General features: G+C 50.3%; 1 protein-coding gene across 1 annotated transcript in view; it reads left to right on the forward strand.

The window, feature by feature from the left end:
- Positions 1-303: 303 nt before the first annotated feature.
- The window catches only part of LOC140391649 (stromelysin-1-like), a 75,207-nt gene continuing 57,311 nt past the window's right edge, over positions 304-18,199 (forward strand). The window contains exons 1-2 of the mRNA XM_072476344.1: positions 304-563; positions 16,623-16,771. Coding sequence (XP_072332445.1) covers positions 453-563; positions 16,623-16,771 — 260 coding nt within the window. The 5' untranslated portion in view covers positions 304-452. The remainder of the gene's footprint in view (positions 564-16,622; positions 16,772-18,199) is intronic.

Consider the following 18,199-nt stretch of genomic DNA (forward strand, 5'->3'; position numbering starts at 1 on the left):
GTATTATTGTTTTTGCTTCCTTGTTTTTACTGAAATTATGTTAAGCAACAGCACAATCACTGCATAAGGAAATACTTTTCCAATGTCTCAGCAATAATTTCTCTGAGGTATGAAGTTTTGGTCAGGGTCATTTGGTTGATTAATATACCAGTGTTTCATAGAGATAGGTAATGGACACTGCTTTATATCTTCAGGTTGATTTCCACACTGTTTGGTATGGTATGTGTGGTCTGCCTGAAGGTAAGTGCATGATTCAGTATCTGCTGATGCTTATCCTTAGCTGTTCTCTTGTCAGTGGTGACTTGCTATTGCCTTCTCCGCTCAGCGGAAGGTCCCACGATGACCTCAGCTGGAATATGAAACAGACCTGTGCAGTTGGTGTTATTCTGAATCAGATCCTGGCCATCTATCCACTGAGCGAACTGACCCACTCTCCACAGTGAACAGCCATAATGGAGGCAATGTGCTGCTACTATATCGTCGTACTCAAAATAGGTTTACTAGCCCTTTCTTCCACTGCACTTCCATTGTCTTCAGTGATGATGGCTACAAGACATCCTGAGGTATGTAACAAACTCGGGTTAACTATTTCAATGGGAATGCAGAAATATCTAACAATATTGTTTCATTCAGATACTTCAGAATAGCAGTTGATTATTCTGGACGTATTGATGTTCTGTTCCATCTCTTTCTTTTTCATGTTTTTGATGAAACATTGCCGATAATAACATTAAGGAATATGAAGTATTAGGCATATTGAAGCTTGAGGGGGCTATGGGATTTTCCATTGCTGCATTTAGTGCCAAATGTCCGTGTAAAGCTTTGCAGCTTTAATACTCAGTTGTACCATTTATCCATTGTACGTACCACACCTATAACAAGCTTTGAGACACCTACACAGTTAAGTGCTTGTGTGTTGCTTGAAAATTGTCAGGTTGAACATTCTGAATGAAGCAGCAGCAAAGGTTGAGCTCCGGCTGTGTGTTACTTTTACCCAAACTTCAAACTTTCGGAGGACAGATATATGCTACCCTGACCTATTTGTGGATGTCTCCAACATTGACCCTGCCGTTAGAAACGTGGGCTAGATGCCTTGAAATGGCGCAGAAATTTACAACTCTTAATCACATGTGTGGGACCATAGTGGGAAGGAATTTCCAGCAGAATCTGTATCGGAAAGACCTGTTGGACAGCAGCTTCTTACTGAGTACAGCCAGTCACAGTGTGTGAACTTGAGAATTTGGTGAGTAAGGGAATTTTACTATCCCTACAATCTAGTCTAGTTTGCTTTGTGAATTTAACGGCAATTTACTGTTAAAGTTAAGTCTCTTACAATCTTAGTCAGAGATAAATGAGCTCCTTATAGGACAGGCAGCTGTAATAGTTACTTACAGAGCTATTTTGAACTAGTTTCTCAAGCCAGTAGTGCTGACTCATAAACAGGTCAAAATAAGCAAGTATGAAGATAGTAGCTGGTCACTGAGCTCAGTTCATTGAGAGTAGTGTTTAAGAATCATCAATTAAGAAAACAATTAATTGATTCAAACATAATAAAGATGGCAAGGCATGTGTTGTGTTCTGACTGCAGAATGTGGGACTTTCTGCACACCAGTGGGGTCCAAATAAGGCTACAGTAAGTGTCAACAGCTTGAGGAGCTTCAACTCAAGAGGCATTGAGCTAGGGCGAGTTAATAGGAATGTAGTAGTAGTAGGAAACAATCAGGGGATTGACACAGTTCTCTGCTGCCAAGCGCATGAGCCATGATGGCTCATTGGAGGATTCTGAGCATTTATTCTAGGCTGGAGAGGAACTTGCAGTGGTGAGGTGCTTCAGAGGTCATGGTGCACATTGGTAGCAATGGGCATATGTAGGACCAGGAAAGAGGTTCTGCTTATGAATATTGAGTAGCTATATGCTAAATTAAAAAGCAGAATATCAAAAGGTAATAATTTCTGGATTATTACCTGAGCCACAATCAAATTGACAGTGTATAAATAAGAAAGGTGAGATGAATTCATGGCTCAAAGACTGGTATGGGAGAAGTGGGTTTCAATTTATTGGGCATTGGCTTAGTACTGGGGAAGTGGGAACTGTACCATTGGGATAGTCAATCTTCACTGTACTGGAACCAGTGTTCTGGCAAGCTGTAGAACTAGTGCAGTAAACAGGACTTTAAATTAAATAGTGAAGTCAAGGGATCTTGTGAGAAGAGCTGTAGTAAATCAAAGGGTAGCAACAAAGTACAATAATAGGGTAGCGATTTGGGTAAAGGTAACCAGAGTACGGAAGGTAAGGACAGAATGTACCAACTTTTTAAAAATATTTTCCTTCAGTTTTTAACATTTTAACATTTTATACATAAAACAAAACACAAAGCAAAAAGGATAACAGAAGTCCTGCCCCATTCTACCAACCAATAAACATATGACTCGAACAATAACCCCTCCTTCCCCTTAGCAGCTGATTGTAAGCAACTCTTTAAAGTGAAGAATAAACAGACGCCATCTCTTATGGAACCCGTCAATCGCCCCCTCTAGGTGAACTTAATCTTCTCAAGATACAGAAACTCCATCAGGTCCCACAGCCACACTGAGGTACAGGGAGGAGAAGCTGACCTCCACTCCAACAGGACCCACCTGCGTGTAATCAGCAAGGCGAAGGCTAAAACATCTGGCCCCACTCCTGTCTGCAGCTCCAGCAGATCTGACACCACAAACATGGCAAGATCACCGACATGGTGCTGGAGAAAGAACCCCCAAATTTCTCCTACTTTGGACAGGATCAGAACACATGTACATGGTTGGCTGGGCCCTTCCACACAGATTGCAAGTGTCCTCCAACCGGCTCATCCTTGACCTCGTCAGGTGCACCTTGTGCACCACCTTTAATTGTATTAACCCTGGTCTCACAAACGACGTTGAGGCATTCACCCTCTGCAACATCTCTCACCACAACCCCTCCTCGAATGGCACCCCCAGCACCACCTCCCACTTGGCCTTAGCCCCCTCCAACTACACCGGATAGAGTGTACACACTTAAGAGTGCACCAGCAGATAAATCCAGAGATGGCAAAAACAGTAAAAAGTCAAAGTTAAAAGATTCTCCATTTGAGATGCTCAGGGTGGGATTCTCCGCTGTCCGATGCTGATATCGTAATCGGCGATCGGGCGGAAAATCCCTTCCGATGCCCAAATTGGCGGTGGCGCAGTTTGACACCGGTTTTCAAGTCTCCGCCCCCTCCAGAATGGCATCATCATGTCGCGCGCCACACGACAGTTACTGGTGGGGGGCGGCCAGGGGGTAGCCTGTGGTGTCGCGGGTGGCGGATTGGGTCCACGCACGGCCGTCACCATGTTGTACGGCGCGACCGCTGCAGGTCGTCGCTGTGCGCATGTGCGTCTAGGGACCCGGCCATTCTCTGTCTGTTTTCGGCATGGGAGTCGGCAGTTTCACTCGGCGCCGCTGCTCGCCCTTCACTGGTCCTGGGATCGGCGCCGAGTTGAGTATCGTAAAACATCCACAAATTCTCCATTTCAGCCGGACCTTAGCCACTGAAACGGAGAATCCAGCGCTATGTGTTGGTGTCGGGACTGAATCGGTGGACTTCCACCACAACAGAATTGGTGCCGGTCCCAGAGCGATTCAGAGCTCGTTAATCAGCTAGCATCGGTGCCACGTAGAACTCGAGCAATTCCAAAGCATGCCATCCCTGATCCCAGTCAAGATGATGTCACTAGTTGCAGTGGAGCATGCCTATCCTGTTGATGGGCCAGCTGGGGCCAGAGGGTAGCGAGGGGTCTGGCCTGGAGGGGCACCCATAGGAACCGTGGCCCTAAGTTCCCAGTTGGCAGTCATCTGCGTGCTCAGCTGCATGTGTGCCTTGCAGGCTGTGGCAATGGCCATCTGTGCCCGACCACTTAGACCCCACGACCCTCCTCCTAGCTGCCTGCTACTCCCTCCAAGACCTGACAGATGCCACCCGGCCAGCGGCACAACTGTCAGCACACTGCAGTGATGTCTGACACAGTTTGTATACCACCTCACACACCCTCAGCAGCCACAGCACCTGTTTCCTGATTTGGACTACCACAAGTGAACCTCACCGTTGGTAATTCCTCCTGGCGGAGTTGGAACATCGCAGAAGGCCCAGAAAATACCGCATCTGGCCCGTTAGTGATTTGCCAATGTCCTTTACTGTACAATTTGCATGCCCACATGCAATGGAGAACACAGTCAGGCCGTTGTCGAGGGATGGGAGCATAGCACTCCATTTGCCACCCGGCACCAATCTAGATTTTCGGCTGATGCCGAACTCTTCGCCCAATCATGTCTCCCAATTCTGGCATCAGCCAACAGAGAATCCTGCCCTTTGTATCTGAATGCACACAGCATTTGTAAGAAAATGGATAAATTATTAACTGAGGTGGAAATAAATCTGCATGACCTGACAACCATCAGAGAACAGTAAGAAGTCTTACAACACCAGGTTAAAGTCCAACAGATTTGTTTCGAATCACTAGCTTTTGGAGTGCAGCTCCTTCATCAGGGTGACCGGGCAAAGTTATTGACATTTAGAAAAGACAAGAAGTTAGGAGAAGGCAGTCGGTTAGCTCCGTTCATAGATCATAGAATTTACAGTGCAGAAGGAGGCCATTCGGCCCATCGAGTCTGCACCGGCTCTTGGAAAGAGCACCCTACCCAAGATTAACACCTCCACCCTATCCCCATAACCCAGTAACCCCACCCAACACTAAGGGCAATTTATCATGGCCAATCCACCGAACCTGCACATCTTTAGACTGTGGGAGGAAACCGGAGCACCCGGAGGAAACCCACGCACACACGGGGAGGATGTGCAGACCCCGCACAGACAGTGACCCAAGCCAGAATCGAACCTGGGACCCTGGAGCTGCGAAGCAATTGTGCTGTCCACAATGCTACCGCGCTGCCCTCTGTTGTTTGAGAATGACATTAGTGTAGTAGTGGCAGATGGGCTTAGCTGGAAAGAGCAAGATGTAGAATGACTTTGAGTAGAGATAAGAAACAAGAAAGGTAAGAGGTCACTTTGCGGGTGGTCTGTCAGCTACCTGACAGGGGTTATACTTTAGGACAGAGTGTGTGGGAAGAAATTAATGGAGTTTGTAAGAAGGTCCTGCAATAATCAGCAGTTGTGCCACTGGCCGGGTGGCATCTGCCAGGGCCGGGGAAGTAGCAGGCAGCGGCTCGGAGGAGTGCCGTGGGGTCAGGGTGGCCAGGAACAGACAGCCATTGCTGCAGCATGCAAAGCATCCATGCGGCTATGCACCTCGCTGATTACCAATCTACACGTAGATTGGGAAAATCCAATTGGTAAAGGTAGCCAGGAAAATTAGTTAATTGTATATGTGGGATACTTTCTGAGAGCAGTATGTGCTAGAGCCAACCAGGGAGCAGGCTATTCTAAACCTGGTAATGAGCAATGAGACAGGGGGTCAGTCAATAACCTCATGGTAAAGAAACCTTAAGGTGACAGCGATCCTAGCATCATAGAATTTTGTGTTTGTTTGAAGGGGTGCAGTACTATAGAAGATTTCGAAAACTTCCCAAAGGTACTTGAAAATCAAAAGATGAATGGGAGGAAGGAATGTAATACAATCACCATCGCCGGGGAAAAGGTGCTGGGGAAATGGGAAAACTATTAAACCTGACAACTATTAAAGCTGACAAGTCCCCAAGAGCTGATATCCTGCATCTTTGGTTATGAAAAGAAGTAGCTCCAGAGATAGTAGATGCAAAAAACAGAAAATGCTGGAAAATCTCAGCAAGTCTGACAGCATTTGTGGAGAGCAAAAGGAGCTAACATTTTGAGTCTGGATAGTAGGTGTATTGGGTATAATCTTCCAAACCCCCAAATTCCTTGGATTCTGGCAGTGTCCCAATGGATTAGAAAATAGCTAATGTAACAACTTTGTTCAAGAATGAAGGGAGACTAAGTCGAAAGAAAGAGACCAATTAACCTCTTGGGCGAGATTCTCCGACCCCCCGCCGGGTTGGAGAATTGCCGGGGGCTGGCGTGAATCCCACCCCCGCCGGTTGCCAAAGTCTCCGGCACCGGAGATTTGGCGGGGGCGGGAATCGCGCCGCGCCGGTTGGCGGGCCCCCCCCGCGCGATTCTCCGGCCCGGATGGGCCAATGTCCCGCCGCTAAAATGCCTGTCCCGCCGGCGTAAATTAAACCACCTACCTTACCGGCGGGACAAGGCGGCGCGGGTGGGCTCCGGGGTCCTGGGGGGGGCGCGGAGCGATCTGGCCCCGGGGGGTGCCCCCACGGTGGCCTGGCCCGCGATCGGGGCCCACCGACCCGCGGGCGGGCCTGTGCCGTGGGGGTACTCTTTCCCTTCCGCCTTCACCACGGTCTCCACCATGGCGGAGGCAGAAGAGACTCCTTCCAATGCGCATGCGCAGGAATGCCGTCAGCGGCCGCTGACACTCCTGCGCATGCGCCGCCCGGAGATGTCATTTCCGCGCCAGCTGGCGGGGCACCAAAGGCCTTTTCCGCCAGCTGGCGGGGCGGAAATACGTCCGGCGCCGACCTAGCCCCTTAAGGTTGGGGCTCAGCCCCCAAAGATGCGGAGCATTCCGCACCTTTGGGGTGGCGCGATGCCGGCCTGATTTGCGCCGTTTTGGGCGCCAGTCGGCGGACATTGCGCCGTTTCCGGAGAATTTCGCCCATTATCTGTCACAGGGAAATTCCCCAATTCATAAGAGGTTTAGCAGGATATTTGGAAATCAGGCAGACAACATGAGTGTGAAAGAAAAATCATGTTTATCTAATTTAGGACAGTTGTTTTGAGGATGTAACAAGCAAAGCGGGTAAAGTGCAACCTGTAGACGTGGTGATTTTGAGGGTCACTACACAAGATTAGAGAACATGGTAAGGAGTAACATATTAGTATGGCTAAAAGATTGCTTAGATAACAGGATGCAGAGAACAGGATTGAAAGTCTTGAGTTCCGGAGGAATCAGTACTGGAGCCTCAGCTAACAATCTATATTAATGGTTTAGATAAAGGGACCAAATTTATGGTAGCTAAATTGGCTGATGATACTGAGATTGGTAAAAAGGTAAGTTGTACTTCGATTTCCAAAAGGAACTTGATGAGGTGCTATATCAGAGACTATTGTGGCGTGGATGAAAGATTGGCTTGCGAGCAGGAACATGGGCAGCCATATATGGGTGTTTTTCTGGTTGGTAGGATGAGTCACAGAAGATTAGTATGTAGATACAGCAAGTAATTAGGAAAGCTAATAGAATGTTGTCATTTATTGTGAAGGGAATTGAATATAAAAGTAGGGAGATTATACTGCAGTCATACACTGGTGAGACTAATTCTGCAGTAATGTGTACAGTATTGTCCTCCTTATTTAAGGAAGGATGTAAACGCATTGGAAGCAGTTCAGAGAACATTAACAAGACTCATACCAGGAACCTGAGTCTAGAAAAGTAAGAGCCGACATGATCAAAGCATATCCTGAGGGGGCTTGACAGGGTGGATGTAGAAAGGATGTTTCCTCTTGTGGGAGAATCTGGACTAGGGGGTCTCTGTTTAAAAATGAGGGGTCGTTCTTTGAGACAGATATGAGAAGAATGTTTTTTTCTCTGGGAGGGCAGTGAGTTTTTGGAACACCCTTCCTCAAGAGGCTGTGGAAACAGAGGCTACGATTAAACAGCCACACTCGCCACAGATATAAATCTCTTAACGGACGGTTAATATCGCAAGAGACCAAAAACAGGATTTACGCCAGAAAGATTTCAGAACCTGATATACCCCGCCCCCTCTGACGACAGGATCAGGTTCATGCCCAGGAAAGGTGCGAGTCTGATTTGTATTGATTATAATAAATTAAAAGATCATTAGCAGGCTTAATGGCACTACTTTCACCCTCTTTGTATCGTCCCACCCAGCTGGCGTGCTGTCATGCCGGCGTAAATCACTGCTGGTTTTCAAAAATGAACCAGTCACGATGATGATGCCAATAGTGCACAAATAAGTATAGCCCATGGGTAGTGAGGGATCAGGGGCGTCATTCTCCGACCCCCCGCCGGGTCGGAGAATGGCCGTTGGCCGCCGTGAATCCCGGTACCGGAGATTGGGCGGGGGCGGGAATCGGGCCGCGCCGGTTGGCGGGACCTCCTGCTCAATTCTCCGGCCCGGATGGGCCGAAGTCCCGCCCAGAAATTGCCTGTCCCGCCGGCGTAAATCAAAGCTGGTATTTACCGGCGGGACCAGGCGGCGTGGGCGGGCTCCGGGGTCCTGGGGGGGTGCGCGGGGTGATCTGGCCCGGGGGGTGCCCCCACGGTGGCCTGGCCCGCGATCGGGGCCCACCGATCCGTGGGCGGGCCTGTGCCGTGGGGGCAGTCTTTCCCTTCCGCCTCCGCCACGGCCTCCACCATGGCGGAGGCGGAAGAGACTCTCCCCACTGCGCATGCGTGGGAAACTGTCGGCGGCCGCTGACACTCCCGCGCATGCGCCGCATTTCCGCGCCAGCTGGCGGGGCAACAAACGCCATTTCCGCCAGCTGGCGGGGCGAAAATCCCTCCGGCGTCGGCCTAGCCCCTTAATGTTGGTGCTCGGCCCCCAAAGATGCGGAGCATTCCGCACCTTTGGGCCGGCGCGATACCCAACTGATTGGCGCCGTTTTTGGCGCCAGTCGGCGGACATCGCGCCGTTGGGGGAGAATTTTGCCCCTGCTTCCTGATAACCTGGCAGTGCCACCTTGGGATCCTCAGGGGAACACTATTTCGAGGTTCCACTTAAGTGTGGTGGGGTGGGGTGGGGAGGCCAATAGCTGTGATGGGGGAGTGGGCGATACCTGTGATGGGGGTGGGAGGGAGTGGGGGATACCTGTGATGGAGGTGGGGAGAGGAGTGGGAGATGCCTGTGATGGGGGTGGATTGGGGAGTGGGCGATACCTGTGATGGGGGTGGGAGGGAGTGGGCGATACCAGTGATGGGGGTGGGAGGGAGTGGGCGATACCTGTGATGGGGGTGGGAGGGAGTGGGCGATACCTGTGATGGGGGTTGGGAGAGGAGTGGGAGATGCCTGTGATGGGGGTGGATTGGGGAGTGGGAGATGCCTGTGATGGGGGTGGATTGGGGAGTGGGCGATACCTGTGATGGGGTGGGAGGGAATGGGCGATACCTGTGATGGGGGTGGATTGGGGAGTGGGCGATACCTGTGATGGGGGTGGGGAGAGGAGTGGGAGATGCCTGTGATGGAGGTGGGAGGGAGTGGGCGATACCTGTGATGGGGGTGGGAGGGAGTGGGCGATACCTGTGTTGGGGGTGGGAGGGAGTGGGCAATACCTGTGATGGGGGTGGGGAGAGGAGTGGGAGATGCCTGTGATGGGGGTGGGAGGGAGTGGGCGATACCTGTGATGGGGGTGGGAGGGAATGGGCGATACCTGTGATGGGGGTGGATTGGGGAGTGGGCCATACCTGTGATGGGGGTCAGGGGAGAGTGGGCGAAACGTGTGGTGAGGGTTGAGAGGGGAGGGGGCAATGCCTGTGGTTGGGGTCAGGGGGGAGTGGGCGATACCTGTGATGGGGGTCAGGGGGGAGTAGGCGATCTGTGTGGTGAGAGTTGAGAGGGGAGTAGGCGATCTGTGTGGTGAGGGTTGAGAAGGGAGTGGGCGATGTCTGTGGTGGGGGTCAGGGGGGAGTGGGCGATGTCTGTGGTGGGGGTCAGGGGGGAGTGGGCGATGTCTGTGGTGGGGGTAGGGGGGGTGGGCGATGTCTGTGGTGGGGGTCGGGGGGTGGGCGATGTCTGTGGTGGGGGTCGGGGGGTGGGCGATGTCTGTGGTGGGGGTCGGGGGGGAGTGGGTGATGTCTGTGGTGGGGGTAGGGGGGGTGGGCGATGTCTGTGGTGGGGGTCAGGGGGGAGTGGGCGATGTCTGTGGTGGGGGTCGGGGGGGTGGGCGATGTCTGTGGTGGGGGTCGGGAGGGAGTGGGCGATGTCTGTGGTGGGGGTAGGGGGGGTGGGCGATGTCTGTGGTGGGGGTCAGGGGGGAGTGGGCGATGTCTGTGGTGGGGGTCGGGGGGTGGGCGATGTCTGTGGTGGGGGTCGGGGGGGAGTGGGCGATGTCTGTGGTGGGGGTCGGGGGGGTGGGCGATGTCTGTGGTGGGGGTCGGGGGGTGGGCGATGTCTGTGGTGGGGGTCGGGGGGGAGTGGGGGATGTCTGTGGTGGGGGTCGGGGGGGGTGGGCGATGTCTGTGGTGGAGGTTGAGAAGTGAGTGGGCGATTGTCTGTGGTGGGGGTCAGGGGGGAGTGGGAGATGCCTCTGATGGAGGTGGGAGGGAGTGGGCGATACCTGTGATGGGGGTGGATTGGGGAGTGCGCGATACCTGTGATGAGGGTATATGGGGGATAGTTGGTGATGTCTGTGAAGGGGGTTGGGGGAGGGATTGGTGATGCCTGTGATGGGGGTTGTGGGGCGGAATGGGCGATGCCTGTGATAGGGGTTGTGGGGCGGAATGGGCGATGCCTGTGATGGGGGTTGGGGGGCGGAATGGACGATGCCTGTGGTAGGGGTGGGGGGGGAGTGGGCGATGCGTGTGATGGGGGTTGTGGGGCGGAATGGGCGATGCCTGTGATGGGGGTTGTGGGGCGGAATGGGCGATGCCTGTGATAGGGGTTGTGGGGCGGAATGGGCGATGCCTGTGATGGGGGTTGGGGGGCGGAATGGACGATGCCTGTGGTAGGGGTGGGGGGGGAGTGGGCGATGCGTGTGATGGGGGTTGTGGGGCGGAATGGGCGATGCCTGTGATGGGGGTTGTGGGGCGGAATGGGCAATTGCTGTGGTGGGGGGAGGGGGAGTGGGCAAGACCTGTGGTGGGGGTGGGGGGGCGGAATGGGTGATGCCTGTGGTGGGGGTGGGGGGGGGGGAGTGGGCGAGACCTGTGATGGGGATTGGGGGACAGAATGGGCGATGCCTGTGGTGGGGGTGGGGGGGGGAGGAGTGGGCGAGACCTGTGATGGGGGTTGGGGGGCGGAATGGGCGATGCCTGTGGTGGGGGTGGGGGGAGTGGGTGAGACCTGTGGTGGGGGTGGGGGGGGGGGGGAGTGGGCGAGACCTGTGATGGGGGTTGGGGGCGGAATGGGCCATGCCTGTGGTGGAGGAGAATCCCGGCCACTATCTTTTTGAATGGCGGAGCAGGCTTGAAGGGCCGAATGGCCTACTTCTGCTCCTATGTTCCTCTGTTTAATTTTGGAAAATGTTTTAACAAGTTAACTGAAGCCCCCACTACTCCCTTATATTTCGGCCTCTCTCCTATTATCGCAGATACCACGTGATTGGCTAATGATTTTTCTCATTAATTGAAGCATTTTGCGCAGCAAAAATTGTGTGTTCTTATTTATAGGCTGGTCATTACTTTAAAAGAAAGGGAACACTTCAAAAGTATTTTAATGAAAGGAGATTTTTTTATTCTCTTATTACCATAAAGCTAAAAATTCACCAGTTTATCTTCGGGGGAAATTCTTCCATTTAAATTGTAGAGTGAGGAGCAGTGCCTGAAAGCAATAATCATTTGTTCATATTCATAGAATCATAGAATTTACAGTGCAGAAGGAGCCAATTCGGCTCATCGAGCCTGCACCGGCCCTTGGAAAGAGCACCTGACTAGAGCCCAGACCTCCACCCTATCCCCATAACTCAGGAGCCCCACATAACTTTTTTCTTTTGGACACTGAGAACGTGCAGACTCCGCACAGACAGTGACCCAAGCCGGGAATTGAACCCGGGACCCTGGAGCAGTAAAGCAACAGTGCTAACCACTGTGCTACTGTGCTGCCCACATATTGTCACCAAACTTAATATATAGCCAATGATGTTACTGGCGTGCATTTCAAATTACTTTTTTATTGACAGTGTCAATAATTTAAATGTGGTACAAAATTCAGTTCAAATACTTTCGGAATCTCAACATTGGATGGCTGAGTATTTATTTGGTTTTCCATCTGCGAAGTGTAGATTTACAGTAAATTCAACAGACTTAGAAAAAGAATTGTTCTGATTGTTCTGTGGAGTGAATCATAAATATGTTCAACATCGATACATACTGAGTTGTACTTTTCCTGCAATGGGAGGTTGGGTGAAGAGCTCTTTAAAATACCTTTGGTTCTTCCTGCTGTGCTGCTACCATTTTCACTTCCGTGCTTCTAGTAGCCTGAGAGCAGCCCGTCAAGGCAGGCAGGGCCCTCATTAATGTTTCACTATTAAGGTACAATTATGTATGTCACGAGCTAACAACAAAGGCATGGGTCGGGATTCTCCGCTTGCTGACATCAAAATCGCATTCGCCGATCGGGCGGAGAATCCCTTTTGACGCCGAAATCGGGGGCGCCGCCTGTTTTTGGATGCTCCGCCCCTCCAAAATGGCTTAATCAGTGAGTACTCCGCACGCCATTGGTACGACCTCAGGACATCACCTGAAGGCCCTCCACCGATTCTCCGCCCCCAATGGGCCAACTTCCCGAACGGCGTGGATCACTTGTGCTCTGAGTTTACGTCAACCTCGCGTGGCGGCTGCGGACTGTGTCCAGCGCCGCTACAGTCGAAGTGGGAGCTGTTCTGCTGGCCAGGGGGGCTTCGGCGGGGGCTGGGGGGACTGGTCGGGATGGCAAGGGGGGTCTACAGGGGGGCACCATCTGGCAGGCCGAGCCCGCGGGCGGCCGTCGCCATGTTGTACAGCGCGGCCGCTGCAGGTCGTCGGCGTGCGCGTGCGCAGCCACGGACCCAGCAATTCTCCGGTCCTTTCTGTCGGGAACGCCGGGGGTTTTACGTGATGTGGCTGCTAGTCCCCCACCGGACGAAGCATGGGTGCGGGGGAGGCGCCGACTTTTCAATCATAAAACTAAACGCTTCCTCCGGACATAGCCTCAAATCGGAGAATCCAGCCCATGATCTCTGTGCAAAGGAGATAAAGGAGGATCAGCCATTCAGAACCATGCATTTATTGTTGTCTCATTTTTAGCCTCAGAACAGATGAGGAAGTAAGAATTGAAACATTTCAGAGATTGGAAACTCCAAGTGTTGGCAATCTAAAGGAAGCTGAAATACACAGAAATTATCAACAAAATTAAATATAGACAATGAATGAAGGACATATATGCTGAAAAATACATGCTTGGAGACAGACTTGGAGATCATCAAAAAAGGACCAGAAAATAAATCATCAATTGCATCACCAGTAAGAGTAACGTACAGTGCCGAGAAAGAAGAAGCAATCGACAGTTACAGTGTTCAGGATAGAAATACATCTGTTCCAATTCTTATGCATGGGGCTCACGATTCATGAGAAACCGTAAAGGTTAATGTGGGTAGGACACGGAATTCATGCAGCCAACGTATCTGAATGATTGTGGTGCCAACTGGTCTAAATCTGATCTTTGTTCCAATTGCAACAGGTGAGCCCAGCATAGTGAACAATGCCTCAGATGGATGACATTGCACAGTTTCTTCTTCGAAGCTGGCTGTCTCTTAAGGGAAGCTGACATAAAGCCCGCTGCAATGGAAATTTGGGGAAACTGAATTCTAGACCAGACAGAGGGTCCATAGTGATGGACACAGAACTGGAGACATTGGCCTGGATTCTCCGTCCCGCCGCGCCACATTTCTGTTCGACCCGCCGTTGGGATTCTCCGTTACGCTAGCCGGTCAATGGGGTTCCCCGTTGTGGGGCAGCCCCACGCCGTCGGGAAACCCCCGGGCGCCGGCAAAACGGAGAATCCCGCCGGCGGAGAATCCCGCCCATTATTGGTGCAAGTGAGGCAACAGTTCTGCAGGGAGCCAGGAACCCCTCAGGAATCGCCCTGAGTCAGTCTCCCACCAGGGTGGGTCAGTGTTAATAAATGTTTCTTTGTACGACATCTCTTCCTCACCACACACCGACCTCACACACTGTTCAACACAAAATAGCCCATCACGCACTTCACGGATGGTCTGACACTCAGGGATCAGGCCTAACATCCAGATAGTTCCCCGCTTCACAAACTTATCAATGCTGTCAACTGCACACCCAACTATCGCTGCCCCCACTTCCTCCTAGTTTTCATCTAAAGTGCGATCAGCACCTGATGTGTTGGGTGTTCTGGATCCGTGGAACACATACAGGCCACCAACACTTAAAATAGTGCAACACAATTTTATTAAGTTAGAAACTGTTGAACATACTTTCACTGTGGGTTAACACGATGTTAGATTAAACTAAAGACCTATGCCTGTCCGAACCAGTCTATGCACTCAGCACATGGCGAGGACCTGTGCTGTAAGCTGTAAGCTCTGTCCTTGTAGGAGGCTGCATCCCGAATGAACGGGAACTCTGATGCCCCCTGACTTTATAGTGAGTCTGCTCTAACTGGTGATTGGCTGCGGTGTTGTGTGTGTTGATTGGTCTTGCTGTGTGTCCATCAGTGTGTGTGTGTCTGCACCATGATATACTGGTGTATATTATGACAACACCTAAATACAATGCCACATAATCACTGACATGCTCTTCGCGCTCTGAGAGGGCAGAGTGCTATACAAAAGAATGGAACAGGGAAGAGCCCATGATGGGACAAGTACACTCTCATTTCCTGAGCTCTGCGAAGGAGATTGTTCATTGCATGATGGTGCTTGTTATGTAGGCCTGCACCATATCAATGCATGAATTACCAGCAGGAGCAGGTCACCCAATCCCTTGGGCCCCATTCAAGTCGATCATGGCTAATCTGATTTCAACCTCAAGTCCACATTCCTGCCTACCTCAATAACCTTTCACCCTTGCTTATCAAAAATTCACTTACCTCTGCCTAAAAAATATTCAAATATGCCTCCTCTGTTTTTTGAGGAAGAGAGTTGCAGATCCTTACAACCCTCTGAGAGTAAAAAAATCTCATCTCTGTTCTAAAAGAGTGACCGCTTATTTTTAAACAGTGATCCCGATTTCTAGATTCTCCCACAGGAGAAAACATTGTCTCCACATCCACCCAATCAAGAGCCTTCTGGATCTTTTATGTTTCAACAAGCTGAAGTTGCCGAGAACATGAAGGACAGATGGGGTAACATACAAGAAAATACCAAATATGCATGCACGCTGCAATGATGTGTTCATTGCCTGGCTTCCCAGAAAGTGTCCTGAAACTCTCAAGGAGTATGGAGAACTGTGGTTACAATGTCACAGGGGGTATAGTGCAGAGCCTATGCTCAATTGTCTCTGGCCAATCTACTAAACTGTGCTGTAGACTCGGAGGCCCCCATTCCTGATACATGTCTTTCATGTGCACACCTACTCCCCAACCATCATACTGCTCCACACTCTCTTTTCCAAAAAGTGAACTACATAGATGTTGCTAAGGCCTGCATTGTTCTAATGTGTTACCCTGACATCAAACCAGCTGGTTGGGCTGTGTGACACCAACATAGTGCCAATTCAATGTGTTCTTGGAGGATGCACGGTTGTGTGTGCCCATATCAGTGGAGAATACTGGCAGGATTGCAGTGGGAACAGCCAGCACTGGAACCTGCTCCCGGGGAATACACATCCTCCTTATATGTATTTGGATTTTATTTCAGGAGAGTTTTATTGAGAGATCATGGGCTGGATTCTCAGTTTTGGAGACTAAGTCCCCATGCCATCGTGAAAACTGCGGTCTTTTACACCAGGAAAACTGGTGTCAAAAGGCCACAGATTCCCCGTTTTGTTGGGGGCTAACAGGGAGCTGGTGTGGAGTTTGCCGCTCTAGCTATTGATACGCCCCCCAGCACTTGTGGTTCAGAGGCCATGCATGCGCATGGCAGCGGCCTGCAGCGGCTGCGTGAGCTCCATGGCGGAGACTCAGCCCATGGAATGGACCACCAAAGTAGTGCCCCGCATTGGCCGTTTGCACACCCCGGACCGCCTGCTCACATTGCCCCCAGTCCCGAATGAAGCCCCCCGGCCCGCCCCCGACTGTAGCGGCCCCGGACTGAGTCCGCAGCCGCCACATGAGGATCCCGGATGGTGTGAGCACATGTAAGCCATGCCGTCAGGAATTCAGCCGGTCAGCAACGGAGCCATCGTGGGGCGGGCCTCAGGCAATGGCCTGCGGCAGTGGATACTCGGCGCGGCGTACTCCATGAGTACGCCGATTTTCAGGGGCAGAGAATTGAAAGACCGTCGCCGCTCCCGTTTTCAGCGCCAAAACGGATTCTCCGCTCCGTCGCCGAACGCAATTTCGGCATCGGGGAGCGGGAATCCAGCCCCAAAAGGTTTTGAAAATGAATTGCTACAGTGAAAATACTACGATATTTAAAAACTTTGAAATCATTTAAAACTATCAAGTGTATATATTTGGATGATACAAAGATTAGGAAGAAGCTTCTCTTTGAATGAAAGATGAAAAATGACTGTTTCGCCTAAATAAGAACCCACCAACAAAATTGCAGTCTCAAAACACAACTTTTGTTTTTGTGATTTAAGTCATTGGATTGGCAATTCTGGGTAAAAAATAGGCATTTTTTTGTTCTTCATTTAAAAAGGAATTTCAACTCGTAATGATAATAAAAAAATTAGAGAATGAAATATTATCACCTAAAATTAAACTCTTATCTTGCATCTAGGATGCGCAGAAAACTTATCATCTTAAAGTAGACCCGGTCGTTGGAGCAATAGGTCCACAAGAAGGTCCTCTATGTGTTATGGCTATGAGAAAAGACTCCAACATTGGTCCAGATCAACCAACGTTTGAAAAGCATAATATCACCTACAGGTATAGATCTTGGTTATGTGACACGTCAGTCATTCACTAACATTGTTCAATTTGACGGGAATTGGGCAGCACGAAGGTGCAGTGGTTAGCACTGCCGTCTCAAGGCGCTGAGGTCCCACGTTCGATCCCGGCCCTGGGTCACTGTCCGGGTGGAGTTTGCACATTCTCCCCGTGTTTGCGTGGGTTTCACCCCCACAACCCAAAGATGTGCAGGGTAGGTGGATTGGCCAAGCTAAATTGCCCCTTAATTGGAAAAAATGAATTGGGAATCGGTTTCAAGTGGAAATAACACAGATTAGCCAGTACTTAAGCACTGCAGGCTTATTTCAGCACACCATCCAACAGAATATTTGACACTAGTGCTGACACATTGGCTTTAGCCAGACTCATTATTTATTTAGGAAAATAATGTTAGGTAAATGCTTCAATGTAACCTGGGCCTCTGAACAGTGTTCCAGTTGCTAAGCAATACTGATTCATATGTCCATTTTTCTTGATAGGTGTTGAAAAAATCATTTTAAAGCCATATTGCAAATGACCAGTCTTTGGGCTTTTAGGTAGATGTTAATTTTGTTTAAACTGCTCCTGATCTCCAATCTGAGAGAGGTATAGACACTCTAATTGACCACAACTACAGTGTATTATTATATCTCACCAGGCATACCACACTCCCTTCTGTAACTGGAGGCGGAAAAGGACAATCAACGAGAACATACACATGGAGACCAGTTACAGCTTGAGTGCTGAAGATGTAGACATCCTTGCTTCTTCTCCCCTATAGGAGACAGGCTAAAGTGACTACATCTAGACATATCCAGAGAAATATGCCACACCGACAAACACTTTCATCGAAAAAATATTGTCGCTGGTTGCAGGGTGATCATTGCCTTGAGCTTTGTTAGCGCTGTTCTTTCTGAGTAACAGCTGGAGATACCTGTGAAATATTGTTTCGTTCATAGTTGACTCCTGTATCGGACAGTTGTATCATTTAGCCTAGTACACATTTTAATATTTGCAGGTTTTTTCAAAGTGCAGGGCATTACAAATGGAAACTATTTGACCATACAAACTGTTTCGCAACAATGGCGATGAGAACCACCTTTAATTAATGTCAGGAGAGCAAAACTGCATTTCTCCACAACTTTTCTTATTCAACCTCATCCAAAATGAAATCCCGTGCTGCAGAGCTCTCCTTTACCCAAATTGTATCAATCACACACAATGTGAGATTTAAATCACACACAAGCTGTAGTGAATAGGGGTGAAGAACATTAGGGAACCAGTTGGAACTTTACAGCAACCCAGCAGCTTCCATTATCATTATTTTGATGCTAATCCGCAACCGATCCAATTGTTGAATCTAATGTCACTTTGTCGCGTCGTGTAATCGATCCACGTTGTGGGTCCATTGTCACGTTGTGTAATCTA

Source organism: Scyliorhinus torazame, chromosome 15, assembly GCF_047496885.1.
Source record: "Scyliorhinus torazame isolate Kashiwa2021f chromosome 15, sScyTor2.1, whole genome shotgun sequence".
Classification (NCBI taxonomy): Eukaryota; Metazoa; Chordata; class Chondrichthyes; order Carcharhiniformes; family Scyliorhinidae; genus Scyliorhinus; species Scyliorhinus torazame.